Below are 18822 nucleotides of genomic sequence, written 5' to 3' on the forward strand. Positions count from 1 at the left end.
TTCCTGCACTGTAGGTGGTGTGTTCGCATTGGGCGAACGCATTCAGTTTGTAGCCCAGGGGGCAGCTCACTTTCTTCGCGTGTTTCGTGGACACACACCGCACGGCTGCTGCGCTGTAGACCATATTCTTGCCACATTCTAGATGCATGGCTTCCTCCTGACCCAACACCAGAGGGGAGATCATTCCAAAGAGACACAAAAGCAACAGCATGGCTTCAGACGAACTGTGGACATTTCTCTGCGATCTGTGCACAAAATGTTCTCGTTCCGCTTGCATAAGCGGAGAATCGATTGAAGTGTTTATTTTTTGCTACTTTAAGCTCTTTAAATGCACAATCCACAGTCGAATCCAACTAATTCCCCACCAACCAATTGTCTCTGTTGCAGGTACGTTCTCTGCGCTGATTTGTCGCCAATGAGAAGAGCAGGACACTTGCCAAAACAAATGTCACGTGAGCCACACACAAACACACACCCACACACACACAACACACATAGAAAACTTTTTCCGTTTTCCTTTGCTGATTTTGGCAAGCATTTTTTGTTTTTCCCTCTGATTTACTCTCGTTTCTGTATACCCTTTAAAGCTCGTAGGGAGAAGCAGCTGCCTGGCAAAAGGATATGCCACAATGGAGTGGATATTCCAGGACATGGTTTCCTTTTTTTATTGGTTTGAAGGATGAGTGTGTGAAGGGGAAACTCTTAACCCGATCCGTGATTTGGATGGCTGAAATCACGTAAGCCAAGGGCAGTGGCAGAGGCAGTGGCAGGAGGAAGTGTCTGCTGCCGTCTATACTTTTGCTCTGATTACAAAAACCCAGCAACATCCGCATCCTCCTCGCCCAACTTTGTTTTAAGTGAAAATTGAAACTGAGCTCAGCAACTGTCCGATGGCTTTTTATTCGGTGATTGTCGCCGCTGCCCCTGTAACAGAAAACTCAAAGAAAACGAAGCGTATACGTGACACCAAGTGAATGGAGGAGCGGAACCCTGCCCAACCCTCAGGATGAACCATCGAAAGCACTGTTTAGATGGTGGGACACAGATCCTTGGTGCGACAAGGCGACTGGCTGATCCTGGGACGTTTGGCTGGACCTAAGGGAAAGCCAAAATGCACGCGCTACTTGTTCCAGAAAGGGTCCTTCGACTGGCACCTGGCTGGCTGAGAGCATCTCCTTGCTAGACGATGACTTCTGATAATATTTCTCGCTTGACATCCGATTGGACGTCCTGGCTGTCATCTGTTTGGACCGCTGCATTCTGGATTGATCACCAGAAAAGTTGCAATTGCAACTGCAACCCCAGCAAGACTCCGTTTGGGTTTCCTGCGGAACTTTCTCCAACAACGGCTCGACTGCAGGGGGTAAATGGATCTCATGGCACACATTGCAAACGGAGGTGGCAGCGCCAGGTTCATCGACTCTCCTGAACTCTGGATTGAGGTATCTGACCTCAGCAATCGAGTGGGCCTGCAGCCTCTCTGGCGGCATGCGGCAAATGCGTCGAATAATGGCCGAATTGAGGGCATTTGGTGGTTTCGTGCAGCCAGGAATACTCTTCCTCAACTTTCCCCGTTTTTTAACTGAGGTCATCGCCTGGAGGAGATCTCTAGGCTGTCAGTATTCCAACGATTTGGCATTTGTTGGCATTCACTCACCCGTTTCTTGGCAGCATTTGGGGACATGATTTTCTTCTTCTTTTAAAGCGACAAAAAACTTATACAATTTAAAGAAGTTTTCAAAAATACTTGGAATTTTCTACGATATTTGTTACTGAAAGGTTTCGATTTTAATGATTTTATATAACATTAAAAGGAACTACGGAATGTGTACAAAACCTCAAGGCTAAGTGGATGTAGGAATTATTCGAGACACCATAAATATCATTTCTAAATATGGAAACTGGCTCTGCATACAACCAGAGATTCGTTGAGGTTAGATAATTTATATAGACTTTTATTTTTGTACTCAAAAATTTGCTATACGAGTGGGAATAAAATCCAAAATTTTCACTTGTAAACTCAAAATATTTCCCACCATTTTATGCAGTTTTCTGTTTAATTTATAGAATTTTATATTTAGTTCAAACATTAAACACAAATATATATCATGCCCGCTGTAATAATGCTCCGATTGCAATGTCTCAATGGCACACAGAATAACCAGTCTTGGGTCTGCCAGACGTTAGCCAACACTTTTTTGCTGTTAAGCCTAAAGGCGTGAGTTTTGTTAGCAGAGCGGCAAGACGCTCCGCTCCGTTCCTTTTTCTAGATTTAAGTGGTATCTACGCTGCCCCCTCGACCTCACCCACTCTTTATTGACTTTGAAGCTGTTTACTTGTCCCTGGCGCTGTTTGACTTTGAGCTTGCAGCAGAATGCTGCTACTGGCTGTCCCCGTAAGAGGGGTGTGGCACCAGCTGAAACTTGGCTGGGGAACGGGGGGGGCCAGAGAGAAATGTTTTATGCTGTGCACGGTGGAAATTCACATAATTGCAGTTGAAACTCAACAAACAACAGTAGTGGAGCAGAGCCAGAGCCAGAGCAGAGCCAGCGTAGAGCGTAAATAGAAAGCGCAGAGTCAACAGAAAAAATAGACGGCAGAGGGGAAAGGAAATCTTGCAAAATGGAAAAGAATTCTTCCTTCCATTCTGCTGGCAGCGAAAAAAATAAAAATAAAAACTGTGCGAGGGTGTGTGCAATCGGATGGGAGTCGCCACAACAACGAAAACAAACAAACAAACTAACCTTTGACCCAGCATGGCCATCGCCGACCGACGACCGACGACCGTTATCGTCGTCGTTGTCGCTGTCGCTGTCGTTGTTGTCGTCCACTTCAGGTGCGCCAAGTAATTGCAACTGAAACTGAAACTTGGCCAAGTTGCCAGCAAAACGGATTGCAACTAAAATTGGAGCCGAAGCTGGTAGCAGGAAGGAGCAGCAGGAGCAGCTGCAGAATGCAGGATGCAGGATGCTTGGACATGTAGCGAGTGCGACACAAAAGCATTTCGATGCAGGTCATTGCGGCTAAATTAAAAGAAATCAACGCAGCTTGATCGGCGGCACTGGAGGAGGGAGCAGGGGTTGCCATGGCTGTCCCGAGTTGTCAACGTAAGGCAAAGATAAAGAGCAGAACAAAGCCAAAGAGTGCATCGGAAAGACACGAGCAGCAGCAGCAGCAGCAGTTGGTAAACCCGAACAGAGTCTGCTGTTGATTTTAATTAAAATCTTTAAGCTTCTGTTGATTATTAATTATAATGCCACGGAAACTGAGCTGCGCTAGGTAACACTCGTGACGTTGGGCGGACAAGGGGTGGGCAGGGGGTTCGACTAGAGAAAGTAAATTGATTGTGTGACCTTTTCCAAGCGAAGAGAGTATCTATTACTTTAACTAAAAGTTCACGCAAAAGTGTGTAAATAGAATAGAATGCGAAGAGTATTAAACTATTTAAACAATTTATGGAAATAATATACTTAAATCGATAGAGTTTTGTCGCCTTTTCCTTTCCGGGATACCCCAAACAAATATTTTAGTTAGTCGCTAATTACAGGTTATATTTTATGCTCCTATTTTTTATTATGTTACATTTCTGCATTGAATGTGATACATTTAATTTGTGCTCTCCTCAAATAAAAAGATTTCTGTACACTTTAGGCCCGAAAAGAACGAACCTGTTGGTCAACTAATTTCAGCAATTTGTCAAAAGATTCAGATTCAGTGGCAGTGGGCAGCAACAAGCCAAATCCAAACATAAATAAATCGCAAAGTGTCCGCCGGATAGGCAAACAAACAAACAAACAGGCAGAGAGACGGAAAGAGAGGCAGACGAATGGACAGAAAAAACAAACAAACAAAACGGTCGGATCGGACAACAACACCTGCCATCCCTCCTCCCCTCCCCGACACAAGCCAACCCACCCAGCCACACATATTCTGTCGGGAAGCTGCTTCTGCCTGCTGCTCTCTTAAGCTGCCAAATCCGACAATTAAATTATTGCATGGCAAAACATGCACCGCAAAATATTCAAAACTCGCCGAAAACAGGATGTAAACGGCAACAAGGACAGCCACACTAAAAAAAACACAAATGCGGAGAGGAGCAGGGGCAGGAGAAACTGTGGAAAAAAACCCCAAAATACACAAACACCCCTCATGGATGGTGTGGGTGTGGGCGGAAGAACAATAGCAACAACTAATCAAACAACAACAGGAAAAAACACAACACAAATTCATCTTTCAGTGGGGAAAAAACATCACCCAACAAACACACACAAAGAGGAGAAAACTTTTGGCACAGCAAAAAGGAAAAACTGTTGGAAAAAAGGACACATTCCCAGCCTCTCGTCGAACCCCGTTACCCGCCTCCACTGATAGAGCAGACAGTGCATATAGCTCGTGGCAATAATTTGAAATTCGATTACCATAACCAAGTACTCGGAAAACACAAACAGAGATCGCAGGCGAGCAGGACACACCACACACCACACACACGGAAACAGGAGTAACCCTAACCCACAAAAAAATAGACGCAGAGCGAGATAGAGAGACAGAGAGAGAGAAAGTGAGAGCGAGAAAGAGTGAGCGAGTGAGTGAGAGATGGCATGTCCGCTGCCAGAGGCGAAAAACTGCAAATGGCGAAAACGTTCGCTAAAAGGTCGCCCACATCAGACTGGAAATTGCCAGAAAGAAAAACAAAAAACCAAAAAAAACATAGAAAATAGAAAAAAAGATGAGTAAGAAATAAAGTGTCTAAAGAGCGACGTGAAGATACCCTATAGACAAAGACACAACCTAAGGGCTGTCAGAATGAGTTGAACAATCGAAGCCATCTGCTTTCGGAGTTGATATTTCTGTTCCTATGGGCAGCAGGATAATACGAATAAGAGAATCGCTAGGCCACAACTTTCCATCTTCCCTTGACGCTCGTTCTGCCAACCATTCGAATAATATACCCTTACAGTACAGGGTACAGGCACAGAAGAAAGAAACGTGTGGCCAAAAAGCCAAAACGTGAATATATCAGAATTTTGAGCAAACAAGTCGCACCGACCACAAACAAAAAATCCTCGACGGCTGGCAGCAAACTACGGGGGGAGTGTGTCTACGCTCGTGTGTGTGTTTGCGGATGGAAAAAAAGCAAGAGAGTCCTGCCTGAAACAGGCAAGAATATGGCCAAAATGGTCCAAGGAAATACGCGCAGAAAATCTTGGTTTTGTGTCCTAATATTTTCATTGAAGGCGAAATATAAATTGAAAATATATTTTTAATGGGAGATATCTTTGCGGCAGCAATTGAAAATATTTTCTTCAGCCAAATCACGTATTAACAATCGATTTCCCGATCACGCATGCCACACACCCACACACCCACACCCACTCCCACTCTCACACCTCTCCTTCAGACCAATTTCAATTACAGCCAATTAGGCGAAAAAGCGGATTCAGACAAAGAAAAAACTTCACTTTACGAATTGCAACAAAAAGCCAGAAGCTGCCACTTCTGTTGCAACACACACACACACGCGTGCAACATTGAGGAGTTGCACCTTAAGAAGGGAAAACTTTTCGACTTGCGAGTCTACGTTTCCACCGCGCTCCTCCCCTTTCCGTGTCCCTGAGAATACGCCGAAAATGTTAAAACAAACAAACAAATAAATTAGTGTTCAATCAGCGTAATTTCTTCGACTCTGCAGTCAGACCGCCACGCCCCTCGCCGCCCAGGCTGGTGCCTCCGGGCAGGGCAGCCCTTTGTCTATGGGGGTTTGATATGCGGATTGTAGCGCAGGTTTCAATTGCATTGGGGCTTCTAGAAGGGGGTGGAGTGGAAAACTTGAAGCCCAGCAGCAGCGGGAACGGCAGTTAGTTGTCAGTAATTAGGCAAGAAGGTTGCAGGGGGGGAGGGAACAATGCAGACAAAGAAGAGAAAGGTGTGCAGGGGAAATGGAAGCAAACAAACAAAATTATCGTTAATTTGTTTAATTTGAATTCGAATGCAAGCAAAATGGAAGAAAACAGAGAAGTAAGAAAGGAACGTGGAAGTCAGGGATTCTTGATATTGAAAAGGAAGCCAAAATAATACGAGAAATAATAACATCGGAGACTTTTATGGAGCATAAGAGAGGGATGATGCCTGAAAAATTCAAATATTTCATTTAAATTATAAAAATATATCCGAAAGAATTATTTATTTAATACTCAAATAAATGTTAGCTAATTCAATTGTTTAATTAATCATTTCCACACAGTTTTCTTTGGTTATCGTAAAACTGGGAACACTTTCCGCCATCGAATCGAGCCGAAGTGAGGCGCGGCGCTCTCTTTACATTATTCCACTCAAACTCAAACTCAAGAGCAACCCCCATGAGAAATCCACTCAACGGTTGAGTTGAAAATTTCCAGTTCTGTTTCTACGGGGAAGCATTTATATGGAATTGTCAGAGCAGGGGAAATCTCCACATGATTCAACTTCTGGCGGCACCCACGCTGCGTCTCTCGCTCTCTCTGTTGCTCTCTTTGTTGCTGGTGGGGGATCCCAGCTGTTTGTATGCGCTCTTTGGGCTTCACTTGCTAAGAGCAGATAGAGCGCGACGGTCCGCTGACTCAGAAGACGGCGACGTCATCGTCGCTGCTGCCACTGGATGGATGATCTGATCTGGAATTCTGATCTTTGCCGCTCTCCCAGCACTCCCACTCTCTTGGCCCGGCCCGGCCTGGCCTGGCCTGAAACTTGAAACTGGTTTCTCTGCCGCTGCTTTTTGGCCACGGATCTACGTGACTTTTGCTTTATTTATGCCAATTTACGAGCATATGCATTAGCCGGTCTCTTGCCGATCGCGTGCTCCCGATACGAGGCGATGCGATTTGAGCAGCGTGATCTTCATTCTTGGCATTCGCCGTTATTTCTTATTAGATGAGGGTGGGACTTTCCTGCTCTCCTCACTCTCTCGCTCGCTCTCTCTATAGACATGTCTCACTCTCGCTCGCGTTGCCAAGTTCTTTGGGTACGAGCCAATCCCCAGGCTTGCCTTTTGTTTTCCCAAGATCTCTTTGTTTGCCAGCGACCTCCTTTTCCTTTTCTTTTCTGTTGCTGCTGCTGGCCACAAACACACCCTGCCACTGCCACTGCCACTGTCCGTGCCCCTGCCCCTGCACCAGTCACTGTTGAAAGCCTTGAAACACGTTCTCTCGAATTGGATTGAAACGGAACGGAACGGAACCCTGGAGGAACAGGCGTAAAAGGTGTAGCAGAAACGAGAAGTAAACCCGTTTCCATGCGCCAGGCCAGCTCCCCCAAAACAAGGGGCGACACACACAGCATCCAGCGATCTCTGATTCCAGTCACACCCCACAGCCGCTCCCTCTTACTCCACAGCATCCAAATCTCACTTCCAGTTCCAATTCCAATTCCAATTCCCAAACTTCTGCTTTGGTCAGCAGACCCAGCAGCAGCAGCAGCAGCAGCAGCAGCAGCAGCAGCAGCAGCAGCAGCAGCAGCAGCAGCAGCAGCTGAGACGACGGCGTCTGCGCAACTTTTGATTTTGCCTGGAACCGGTTTCGGTCCGCCAGACCGACAGACCGCCAAACCGTCGCTGTGTACGAGTGTCTTTCGGTTTGCATTTGTATCTGTATCTGAAGCAGACGCAAGCTGCCCACAAGGCTGCAGAAGAGCCAGCAGAACAGGCACCAGAAGAGACTGAGAATGAGACTGAGACAGGGTCTGGGTCTGATGATTGTTAATGATGTTTTCAAGATGCTTCAGTGGGCGGCTTGGGTATACAGAGAAAGATGTCATTCGGCGATAGCATCTTCTAAACAGACATCCCATCCATTCATCCATCAATGGCCCCTTCAAGGTCACTCTTGAGGTTTTCTTCATATTTTTTAATGGGTTACAACTTTTTAATGAGGAGATTTTCCTAGCTACAGTAGCGTTCGGCAAAGTTTCTTGTAATAGTTCAGGGAGTCCTTATAGGCAACACCATTCAGGCGAAACATAGTAGTTCTAGTACGAATTTATTTATAATAACCCATACAAATATAGTTTTTCCATCCGTTTTCAATGTAAAAATGTCTCATTTGACATCTAAAAGCCTCGTCAAAGGTATCTAAACAATTATTAAACAAAACACTCCATTGAAACACAACTTACATTCATAATGGCACTTAAATAATGCTTGTAATTCCCATTTTTCGTACCTAATGGATTGCCTTTACCACGCTTGAGGGGCAACTCTTGTTACATTGTGGAAACAAACCTTTCACTTGCCCCAGAGGCGCACCGTTGAATGTGGTCTCGGATCACTCACAAAAACTCCGATTTCGAATTGTTTATAAATAGTGCAGCAGCCGCACAGCACACAAAAAACACACACAGAGACTTCTAATGTCTAATAATAGAGGGGGGCAGATGGTTGCTGGAAGGGGGAGACTGGAGTCGAGTGGAATGGAATGAAATATAGAAACATTGCGGGGGCGTTTCTCGATCTCGTTTGATTGCTCTCCCTCTCTCTCTCTTTCTCTCTCTCTCTGTCTTTTTCTGGACTGCTTTCACATGTTCGCCTTCATGTTTCTCCTTCAGCGTCGCACATTTCTCGTTGTTTTCCATTCACTTTTCATTCCGATTAACCCACACAGGAGTGTACAAATGATAGAAATTATTTTTCCCCCCACATCCCACCACACCATCATCATGTGCGTACGACTTTCAGGGCTGGGCTCTCTGTGTGGGGGGTGGTGCGTGGGGGCGGGCGGGATGCTGCCAAAAATCCAAAAGGAACGAAGCGGCAACAAATTTATGACACAGAAATGTCATGATGTATGCAGTATGCTCTCTATAAGCGACGGAGCGACACTTTACAATGTCTATTTCGGGTACATTTTGGGCTGCAGTGCAGAGCGCCTCGAGCATTCAGATATACAAAGTGGATATAGATATGGATGAGATGCATTTACGTAAACGATTTGGGACATATTGAACACATTTGAAGGTGACTTTGACAAAGTTCCAATTCATAAGTGTACAAGTTTATTTTTGGGACCCACAAGACTGTACTAGGGAGCCTTGCTTTTATGGCTTTATGCAACAGAAATCCTTCAAATGTTTCAAAAATAAACCATAATCTTTCAACACTAAATATAGGAATTCTACAACACTGGAGACTGTCAAAAAGTAACACTTGTGCAGTGTCATCTACAGTTTGTCATTTATTTTCATTGTTCTGGGCAGTTCCCCGCATAAAATTGCAATAAAATTGATTTGACTAAAATTTGCACTGAAGCAAGTCTCAGTTTTGGCCACGTTCCGCAACCTACGGCAAAAGCCGTCCGTCTACGTAGCCAGTTAACCTTTTGGTACGCGTCACAGCCGGCGGCAGCGGTAGCAGCAGCAGCAGCACCCTGTGCGCCTCCCCCGGGCCAACAACAGAACGAACGACCGAGGAAATCACTCCAAAGCCAAGTGAGTGCTCTCTTAACATACAAACACAGAAAAGCACCACCGTGCGCTCTTAAATCCACAATCGAGTCCAAAGCTATTGCTCTTCGTGTTTCACTTTCTCTCTTCGGCTGGCCGCGCACGAAGCCCCAACTCCAGCGGCAGTGGTAATAATCCAATAAGAGACCCCACAGCGGCAGAGTGCAGAGGGGAAATTGGCAGCATGAGTCAGGTATTTTTCAGAGAGCCAGAGAGAGAGTGCCCAAAGCACGTTTGCTCGCGCTCTCTCTCTCTCTCTCTCTATGTCTATCTTTCTCTTCGTTGTTTTCCTGCCGCTGGGTGTCTGTGTCGTGGTCGCTGCCGTCGCCTGTCGCTGAGGCCGTTGGTTGGGAGGAATTTACAGTTTACTCTGTTCCGAAGCGTCGAAGAGTGCAGTGTGCCGCAGCCAGAGTTCAAGATACAAGATACTAAGCCACTAAAATCAGACAGCCAGCAGCGCGCATATAGCCTACCGCACAGCAGAAATCGAACAAATTGTGCAAACGCCGCAATAAAACAGTCAACAACAAACCAAAAGGCAAAAATCACAAAAAAGAATATTAAAAGAAAAAGAATTATAGCAATTGTCGAAAGCTGCAAAATCCGGCAATTGTGCAACATCATTCAAGAAAGCGCGCGCGTTTACCAACAAAAAAAAGCAGAAGAAAACAAAAAGAGGAGAAAAAGAAGTAGAATTGAAATTCCCGATTCAAGTGCAAATTGAGTGCTGGAATATTTGTTTCTGGAAACGAATCTAATAACAAATACAACGAGACGCCGCGTGTGTGATTGTTGCGTGTGTTGGTGTGTCGCCGTCTCTCCGTCTGTCGGTGTGTCGTCGGTGTGTTGTGCGTGCGTGTGTGTGCCAACTGTCAGATCCTGTGCGAGTGTGTGTTTGTGTGACAGCAACGAGAGGACAGGAAGCAGAGAAGTGTAGAGGAAGGAGGAGAAAGGAAAGTCCCACACACACAACACGAAGACTGGCCCACAGCAGGCCCATTGTTGTACCGGCATTTTAATGACGTCATGTCCAGCAGCTGCTTGCAACACTGAAAGCCACAACTTCAGCCACCACATCTTCCATCTCTGTCGCTAACAAACGCCGCGCGTGTTTCGTACAACCAAAAAATAAGTTAAAAATACAATTTACCATAACGAAAAAGAAGGAAAACGAAAACCAGAAAAAGAAAAAGAAACAACAAACAGCCCAGAGTGTATACCAACAACAATAATTCAAATACAGCAGCACAACAGCACAGCACAGCAGCTTCAACAAAAAAACGAAGCTCCAACAACAGCAACAGAAACAACAACAACAACAACAACGACTATCGTCGCATCATCAGCTGGAACTACCGAAAGGTGTTTATATACTAAAGATCTTCTCTTCTCTGTCTTCTCTTTCTTCTCCGTTTTATGTTTTGTTTTGTTTGGTTTTGTTTCGTTTTCTCTCTCGAGTCTTTCTTCCTCCTTTTGTGAATTGTTTGTGTTTCTTGGTGTTTGCGGGTTTTTATCGTCTTTTTTATACTTTTTGGTGAAAACACGGAAATTCTGTTTTATAATGCCAAGAAAACGCTCAGAGAAAGTCAATGCGAGGAATTTGTCAGTCAAAACTCAACCAAAAAAAAGTGTTAAATTATCTAAATTTTCGATAATTTGATGAAATTTATAATAATTATGTGGAGAGCAGAACTTGGGGAATATGGAAAATGTGCAGCAGAAAATAGACAAATATTATTTAGAGTTGCGGGGACTTACCAATTTATTGAATTAGATTGTAAATTTCATCAGAAACTGAAAATGGAATAAAGAATTTAATTAATAGAAAGCTCAATAAAAATTCGAATACTTATAATTTAAGAGAATCAAATAAATCACCCAAAGGAGTTATTTAGTTATTAGAACACTTAAATTAAAAAAAAAACCTGTTATGTCAAGAGATTTATTTCGACACTGGTCAAACGTGCATTCCCTGTAGCAAAGGCACCTTTAAAAAGCATTAAGCGTCTTAAAGGCATTAAAATTGACTTAAAAATAAACGTAAAAATACAATTAAATACATTTTGAGAGTGCAATTCGCAAAATCGTTAATAGGATTTCAGTTTCCCAATTTGCCACATAAAATGTTTGCTCATTTAATGTTTTTATGTTTTATGCACAAAAAGCTAATGAACCAAAAATCAATTAAAGTTTCGGTGCTAATGAACTGTGAAATAATAATTGAAAATCAACAAATTGCCAGTCCAAAATAATGTCCAATGAACACGGAAAACAAGCTGTAAAATGGTGTAACATTATTGGGCAAACAACTGTTTATCAATCAAGGATTAAAACTTGCACAAATCGTGTTCAAATTAAATGCAAATTAAGCCTCTTTTGTTTTAAATTCTAATGCAAGGTCTAGGCCACAAAATATATGAGCTCTAAGTGTGTGCGAAAACTGTACAGTGCGTTACAATACTGTCAGGGCAGTGAAGTACTGACTTGGCATTTGATTTCTTGATGCGAATCTTGTTCGTAATGGATCGAATCAGGCATGCAATCACATAATTAAATCTCTGTTTATTTGCAATAACTTTGGCCATCCAATAAGCGACTGTGTTCGATTAATATGTTGTTGAATCAGAAGAACATGAACATCTCTTGGCAGAGAGACGCACTGTAGGCGTCGTCAGACATACAATTGCATAGATTTTTGTTGTTTCGCTGATTTTTTATGAAAAGTCACGTTTTTTTATGTGGTTCTGTGGTGTCTGGACGTCGCGCCTCCACCCTCCACCCTCAACCTGAACGGTTTTACGAGTCTGCCATTAAATTTATGTGTATTTCTGGCTGTGCCCCCCATATGATTTTTGTTTCTGTTTCAGCTTCAGTTTTGCGAACCGAACAGATTGTTATTATAATTTTCGCGATTCGTTTCGTTTTCCTTTAGCTTCGAGATATGCAAATTGAATTAGCTTTGCTTTTGGGGCAGAAACAAAAAAAAACCACACACAAACACAGAGAAAAACTGCCAGCAAAAGCTCGACACAATTTGCTTTTACAGACCCATCAGCATCATCATCATCATCGCCGTCATTGGCAAAAGTGTCAAAAGTTGGCTTTCGAAATAAAATATGAGTCAAAGAAATCGCATTGGAAAATGCCAAATGAATTGTGATTTCTGTCCATTTTGTTCCATAAACTCGACTCTCTGTCCGACAAGTCATTCACTTTTATTTTTATTTTTTTGTTCACTTTTTCAAACAAAAACCACTCAAAACTCCAACTGAAAATGCCACGAAAGGCAATGGGCATAGGAAGCAGACGACTTGAGGACTTGCCATGACTAATCGATTCGATTTTTTGCCAAAAGTCATGCCGAAACCCCAAAAGAAACACAAAGCGGCAACACTGAGAAATATGTGTGCAGTTTTGTGCTCTGCTCTAAGCTCTCTTCAATGTACCTCAATGGGTCGTAAATATCGATACACCATACCCCCCGAACACCCCTCGATTGTCTTTGAGCGCTCAAAACGCTTGAAAGTCTGTGGAAAAATTGTTGGCACTGTGATTGTTCGCTCGGCTTGAATATTCGCAATTTGACGCGAGATGACAGTCTCAAAAGGTGTCAGAGTTCAGCCAAAAGGTCCACAAAGAGCAAGCGCAAACAAAACGAGAGTGAATGGTTTAGCTTTGGCATTTAAAGTACTATATAAGACAGTCGTACTCTAACGTGGGTGGAAATAAAAATACGAATAAATCTGCAGGAAAACATGGGAACTATTGAACTACTCTACTTTGTTTAGTTTGGAAAAGGGAAATCATTTCTCTGCATTCATTGCTATATCGAGATATTTTAAAAACCATTTCCAGGAAGAGGCTTCTACGCTCGCTTTTGGCACACTAAAATGAAACACACACACACACACACACACATATATTTTTGTAAGCATTTCGTTTCCTTTACGAAATCGTTTTTCCCTCTGGCTTTAGTTTTTCCTCCTCTCTGCTTCTTCTAGTTTTCATCTTTTTTGATATTTTGAAACATGTGCGCGTGGATTTTCTTCTCTTATTCTCTCTGCTTCTTTGTCTAAAAATACCAAAAAGTTGTCTTCGTTTTTGGGTTTTGTTTTTGGTTTTGGTTTTTTGTTTTTACTTTTTTGGTTTTCAATAAGCAAAGCGGCAGCTGCGGCGCAGCGTCGACGGCAAACAAGTCGGAAAAGAAAGAGCAAAGAAAATACATAACAAATATCTCTCTTTGTGCTTTTATGGATGAATAGGGTGATTCAGTGGAGCTGGAGAAATGCAAACCAACAAAATAAAACGATAGACAGATACTCGTAGATGTGGTAATGGGGGCGGGACATCCACTTTGATTTCTACTATCGCAGGCTTTCCTGTGAAGGAAAGGGTTCCATTAGGATGGAACAAATGCAGCGTTTTGTCCATCATTCATGGCCTGTTGGTTGGCACACCCTAAGCATAATTCTCCTGGCAGTCGACATGCCAAAAAAGAATTTCTCGAACGTGTTCGTTCTGTTTTTGGGGCTGTCTGCTGGCCTGTTCCTTTAGCACCACGAGCATCTCCCCAGAACCAGCGACAGCTGCTGTACGCTTTCGGATGTACACATGCATATCTGTTTGTATGTATCCGCAGCTGTGCAGCGGCACCTCTTCCTAAGACCCCACCTCATCACACTGTCAGCACTTGGCCACATTTTGGAAGCACTGGCGCTGCTGCTGCTGCTGCCGTTGGTACTGCAAGCCAAAAATAACTTTTTTCGTGCAACGAAATGTGTGGCAGAGACAACAGCAGCAACAACAACCACAACATTGTTTAGTCTTTTGCATAATGCTGGGGGCATCTTTAACCCTTGGCTGACCCCTGTCCAGGCTCCACGTTTCTCTCCCTTCGTCACTCTCTGTGAGAATTGAGATCAATTGAAAGCGAAATTGATTGTTTAACCTTTTGGGAACGAGCAGAGAAAAAGACACAAAGACAGCTCGCAAAAGAGCGAGAAAGAGAGAGCGAAACATGTGATTAAACAAATTAGTTCAAAGATTAATTTAATTATGAAATTCGGAAACATTTCGTTTATATACATATTCGTTCGGTAATTGTTTCCCCTCTTTTACGCTCTTTTTATGTCTATTTTGGGATTCGACGAAAATTTATATTTAAAACGTTTTGCTACCAGCAATTTTTACGAAAATTATAGTTTTCCCTCATCTGTTTTCTGTCTTTCACTTATTTCTCTTCTTCAGGCGAATATTATTTTGTATTTCGTAGGAGAGCATTCACTCGTGCTCGTATATTTTGAGTCGTTCGCTGCTCGTAGTTGTATTCGTATTTTAAGATAAGCAAAAGTTTATGAAATATGCCAAAAAACAAAAAAATAGTATTTGAGAGAGTCAGTCGAAGATTGTTAAACAAAGGCGTGTGGAGAGGGAGGGGAGAGGCATGGTGTTAGATCGAGCGAGTAAGAGTGTGAAAGATAGAGAGCGGAAGAGTGCCTTTGCTTCTCCCAAGTTCTCACTCACTCTCTCTCTCTCCCTCTCTTTCGGCATTTATGAATTTGTTTTTTGATTTCTTTCATTCGTTTTTTTGTTGTATTTGTATATTATTTTTGATATTTTTGGGTATTTTCGTGTGTGTGCTTTGTGCTTCCTCCCGTTTTTCGTTCGTGTTAGATTTGCCGAACTCTGACGTAATTTACGGAATGATGATCGCGTTTAAAGTCTAAAGAAATTGATTTGTTGATGCGAGTGAAAAATTTAAATATTGCATTGCCGCCAGAGAAACGTGACAAAAGGGAAGGCCGTTCGTCCGGCGCCGGGAGTCGGAGATTGCGCTCGAGACTGAAGACTGGGGCAAGGTTTTTGAATGAATTTGAAATTTTAAGATCAGTTTAATTCGAAAAGGGAAAATATATGATAATTAAAAATACATGGGCTTGTGTGCAGAGGGAAAGCTGCCATCTTTATGGGATAAAGTATTCCCAAAAGACGATATGATGAATTTCTGTTGCGTCTGATAAGAAATGAATCATAAAGTCGATAAAGTCGCTTAGTTTTCAGCGTTTCTGGAATCGTTATTTGGAATCTCCAGAGCCGTTACGAGATCCCCCGACGAATCCATTTTAGTACACATTTTCGGCACGCTTCAGGTTCGCTGTATTCGGGCATTAGTCATGCCATATAATACCATACTTGGGATCAACTGAATTACGCATGCAACCCAAATAAGGGACAGAATGCACTTTCATCTTGCGGGCCACTTTCGAAAGAGATTTTAGTCGACGAAAGGAGCGCTAAGAGATGTCAAATGAAATCTGTCAACGCTCATTCAGTAGCCCACACACACACGAGAGCAAAGCAAACTCCAGATGAATTATCTCCATCAAATGGATGACAATGAGAATTAATTAGCCAAGTCGAGCTCTATCTTTGGAGCAGACTTTTTGGTGTACGAACAAGCAACCACCCACCTGTATGACATAAGCATCATCATCTTTGGCATCTTTAGCATTTTGCCATTTATGGCAGAAGCCACACACACACACACACATCTCAGTTTTGAGTCTTTTGCTGTTTCGGATTTGTTATGGTTCTTTTATGGCTGGAAGAGTGGGGAGTCGGTACCCGTTCTGCTGCTCCCGCTTCGGGTGTGTGTGACAGCATATGGTTTGTGGCTCGTGGGCTTGTGGTTCGTGGTTCGTGGCTCGTGCAATTGCAATCGCTTTTCGGTGCGGCAGCTGGAAGGGTTTTAGTGTAGTTCTTTTATCTAATCGGCTTTATTGATAGCAGCCGTCGAACTCTGTGTGTGCTCCCACCGCCCCATACGACGACCTACAGCACTCAATCGGTTTTTGTATACCCTTTTTGCCAAGTGGAGAGAGAGAGAGTGTGAAAATGAAAGGTAACTGAAGCTTCGACCCCAGCTGGCTGTTACCATTTTCTTTCACTTTTTTGTTTTTATGGGGCGCATCGTTAAATAATATGTGTGTCATACCCCTAGGGTGGGTCTCTGGCCAAACACTCTCGCTCTGTCAGGGAGTGTTTGGGGGGAGGAGTCGTTTGGCTGGGCTGCTGTTTGCTGCATGTTGCCGTTGTATAATATTGCAAAGTCTGAGAGCGGTTACTGACCGATGTTTTCTCGTTTCGTTTGCTATGGCTTCGGCTTGCGTAAATGTTTCTTTAAATGCATTAACTTGTCGCCTCCCCACTAAAAGGTATTCCGAGCAGCTTTTGTGGAGCTTTGTAGCCATAACTTGGGGCCCGCATGGGTTAACTCTGTGTGCTTGTGTGTGCCAGAAAGGCGGCAAAAGTTGATGCACAAATTCTGTTATGAGTCGCGTATCTAAATAAAGAGAGGGAGAGGAAAATACGGGCACGCTCTCTCTCTCTCTCTCTGTCGTTATCAGCGTAGAGCGCCGCTCTCGAGTTGGAATTCCACGTAATGTGGCGGAGAATGTGGGGCATGTGGCGAAACGGGAACGTTGGATAAGTTATTGTAAATGGAAATTTGTAAAGGGATTTACATTGATGGATATCCCCGTCTAGTCCTATATTTTCCATCAATGTATGATCGCATATTGAAGGGTTCCCCCCTTGGGACCCCACTTTCTTATCGAAAAATCATAAATTAAAGTAAAATTATTTACTTTTTTACTGCCAGATGCCCAGAGCTACAGTTTCAGTTCCACATGCAGATTCGTGTCGCTGCTGCCAGTGAACTCAGCGCCGTGCAGCTCCTCCCTCCCTCCCCCCACAATTCACCCCCCTCTGTATTGATTCAGCTTGCATAAACACTCGAGTTTTTGTATGGTAGGCGAATGTGAACAAATATTTAGTGGGATTGCGTTAAGAGCTACAGAAATTAACAGTTTTCAATCTACAATAACGTCACTCTCCACTCGCCGCTCCACTCCACACTCCACACTCCACTCACTCTCTCTCTCTTTCCCTTTCTGGTTTCTGTGTGTATTTCGGCGAGTCTAACCTTCAAAAAAACCATACACACTTTTTTTCGAGTCCGAAAAAACCAGTCAAAAAACTTGTTGAACTTGTTATTCGTCTTTTTTGTGGGGGCCTGGGGGTCTGGGGGTCTGCCAGCATTTTGCATCAGCATCTTTTGTCGCTTAATGATTTTTTAATAACCGAAACTAAACCCGCTGCAGATTGACCAACCGCAGAGTGTCCTTATGTCAGAGAAGTGCTCAAGGTGGATTGTAGGTCAGCGGATGCATCGATATATTCACATATAAACAGACATTCATTCAGCCGCCGGAGAACCTTCGATTCTGCTTTCTGGCCCACAACGAAAGTTTATTTTCGTAGAGCGCTTTCCACACTCGCTGCTGGCCATCAATTTTCCCTCCCTACTGCGTCAATGACACGGATGCTAATTTCTGTACATGTTTCTGTAGCTGTATCCGCGTCTATATTCGATATTGTAGATTTTTCTGATGCCCATCCACGTCCGCTTGCGTGGGCGCAACAACGTCTGTTCGGGTGGGTTGCGTGTTCTTCTTTTTTTTCTCTCTCCCCTCCCGATGGTTTTTAGCCGAAAAAGTTTTCAAAAATTATTTTAATACTACATCCCAGCCCACACACACACGTTCACGCAGATTATGAGTCTGGCTAGCATTTCTCAGCTCGTAAATTAAGTTAGAATTTAAATCTTTGGAAATCAAGTTGAAATACGGAAAAGCAATTTGCAGCTGACATCATGCCCGAGCGTATCCACAAATTATCAATACACAAATAAACCAACTAAATAAAGTCTATTCTAATGCCTAAGATACGTACGTACCCACACAAATAAACCACATACATGTGTGCATAAGGTTTATTAATTGTCTTTTCATACAGAGTCGTCAGAGAGATAGTTTACGGGCAGTGCGGCTGGCAGGCAGAATGTGGTGCTGCGGCGGCAATATCTTTGCCAAAGATATGAAGAAGGCTTTTTGGTAGCTGTCAAATGAAATGGATTCGCCTGGACAGGCTTTGGGGGGACAATAGCATGGAAGTAGATAGCAGAAATATTATTGCACAAGGCAAAAATTAAAGGGGTTTGCCAGTATTTATTGTTTCATAAAGTTTAGGAAGTTTCTTATTTACTTATTTACAACGAAAGTCTATTAGCAATATTGTATTACTATTATTAGTTATTTCTCTTGGCAAAAAGAAAACATTTAAAATAAACTGAAATCTTTTCCGGCAACAATTTCAAAGTCTAGTCATCACCCGACACATCCACAACCTGCCCTTCCTACCCGGCGAGGGAAAACTTTTAATAGATTTCCCTTTTCGAAGACTTTGATTCATTCGCCGCTTGCCGCAAGAGATAAGATAAGATTAAAACACAAA

General features: G+C 43.2%; 2 protein-coding genes across 2 annotated transcripts in view; one reads left to right on the forward strand and one right to left on the reverse strand.

The window, feature by feature from the left end:
• Positions 1 to 881: 881 nt before the first annotated feature.
• Positions 882 to 1778, reverse strand: LOC117891560. Its single transcript, XM_034797080.1, has 2 exons — positions 1658 to 1778; positions 882 to 1595 (listed from the first exon to the last, which is right to left on the reverse strand). The coding sequence occupies exons 1-2, from the start codon at positions 1682 to 1684 to the stop codon at positions 1002 to 1004; spliced, it is 621 nt and encodes a 206-aa protein (XP_034652971.1). The 5' UTR covers positions 1685 to 1778; the 3' UTR covers positions 882 to 1001.
• Positions 1779 to 9819: 8041 nt separating this feature from the next.
• LOC117891721 (RNA polymerase II degradation factor 1) overlaps positions 9820 to 18822 on the forward strand; it is a 103240-nt gene continuing 94237 nt past the window's right edge. Inside the window, 1 exon segment of the mRNA XM_034797313.1 lies at positions 9820 to 10830. The gene's annotated coding sequence lies outside the window, so the exon portion shown is untranslated.

The sequence above is a fragment of the Drosophila subobscura genome, chromosome E (genome assembly GCF_008121235.1).
Source record: "Drosophila subobscura isolate 14011-0131.10 chromosome E, UCBerk_Dsub_1.0, whole genome shotgun sequence".
NCBI classification, from domain to species: Eukaryota; Metazoa; Arthropoda; class Insecta; order Diptera; family Drosophilidae; genus Drosophila; species Drosophila subobscura.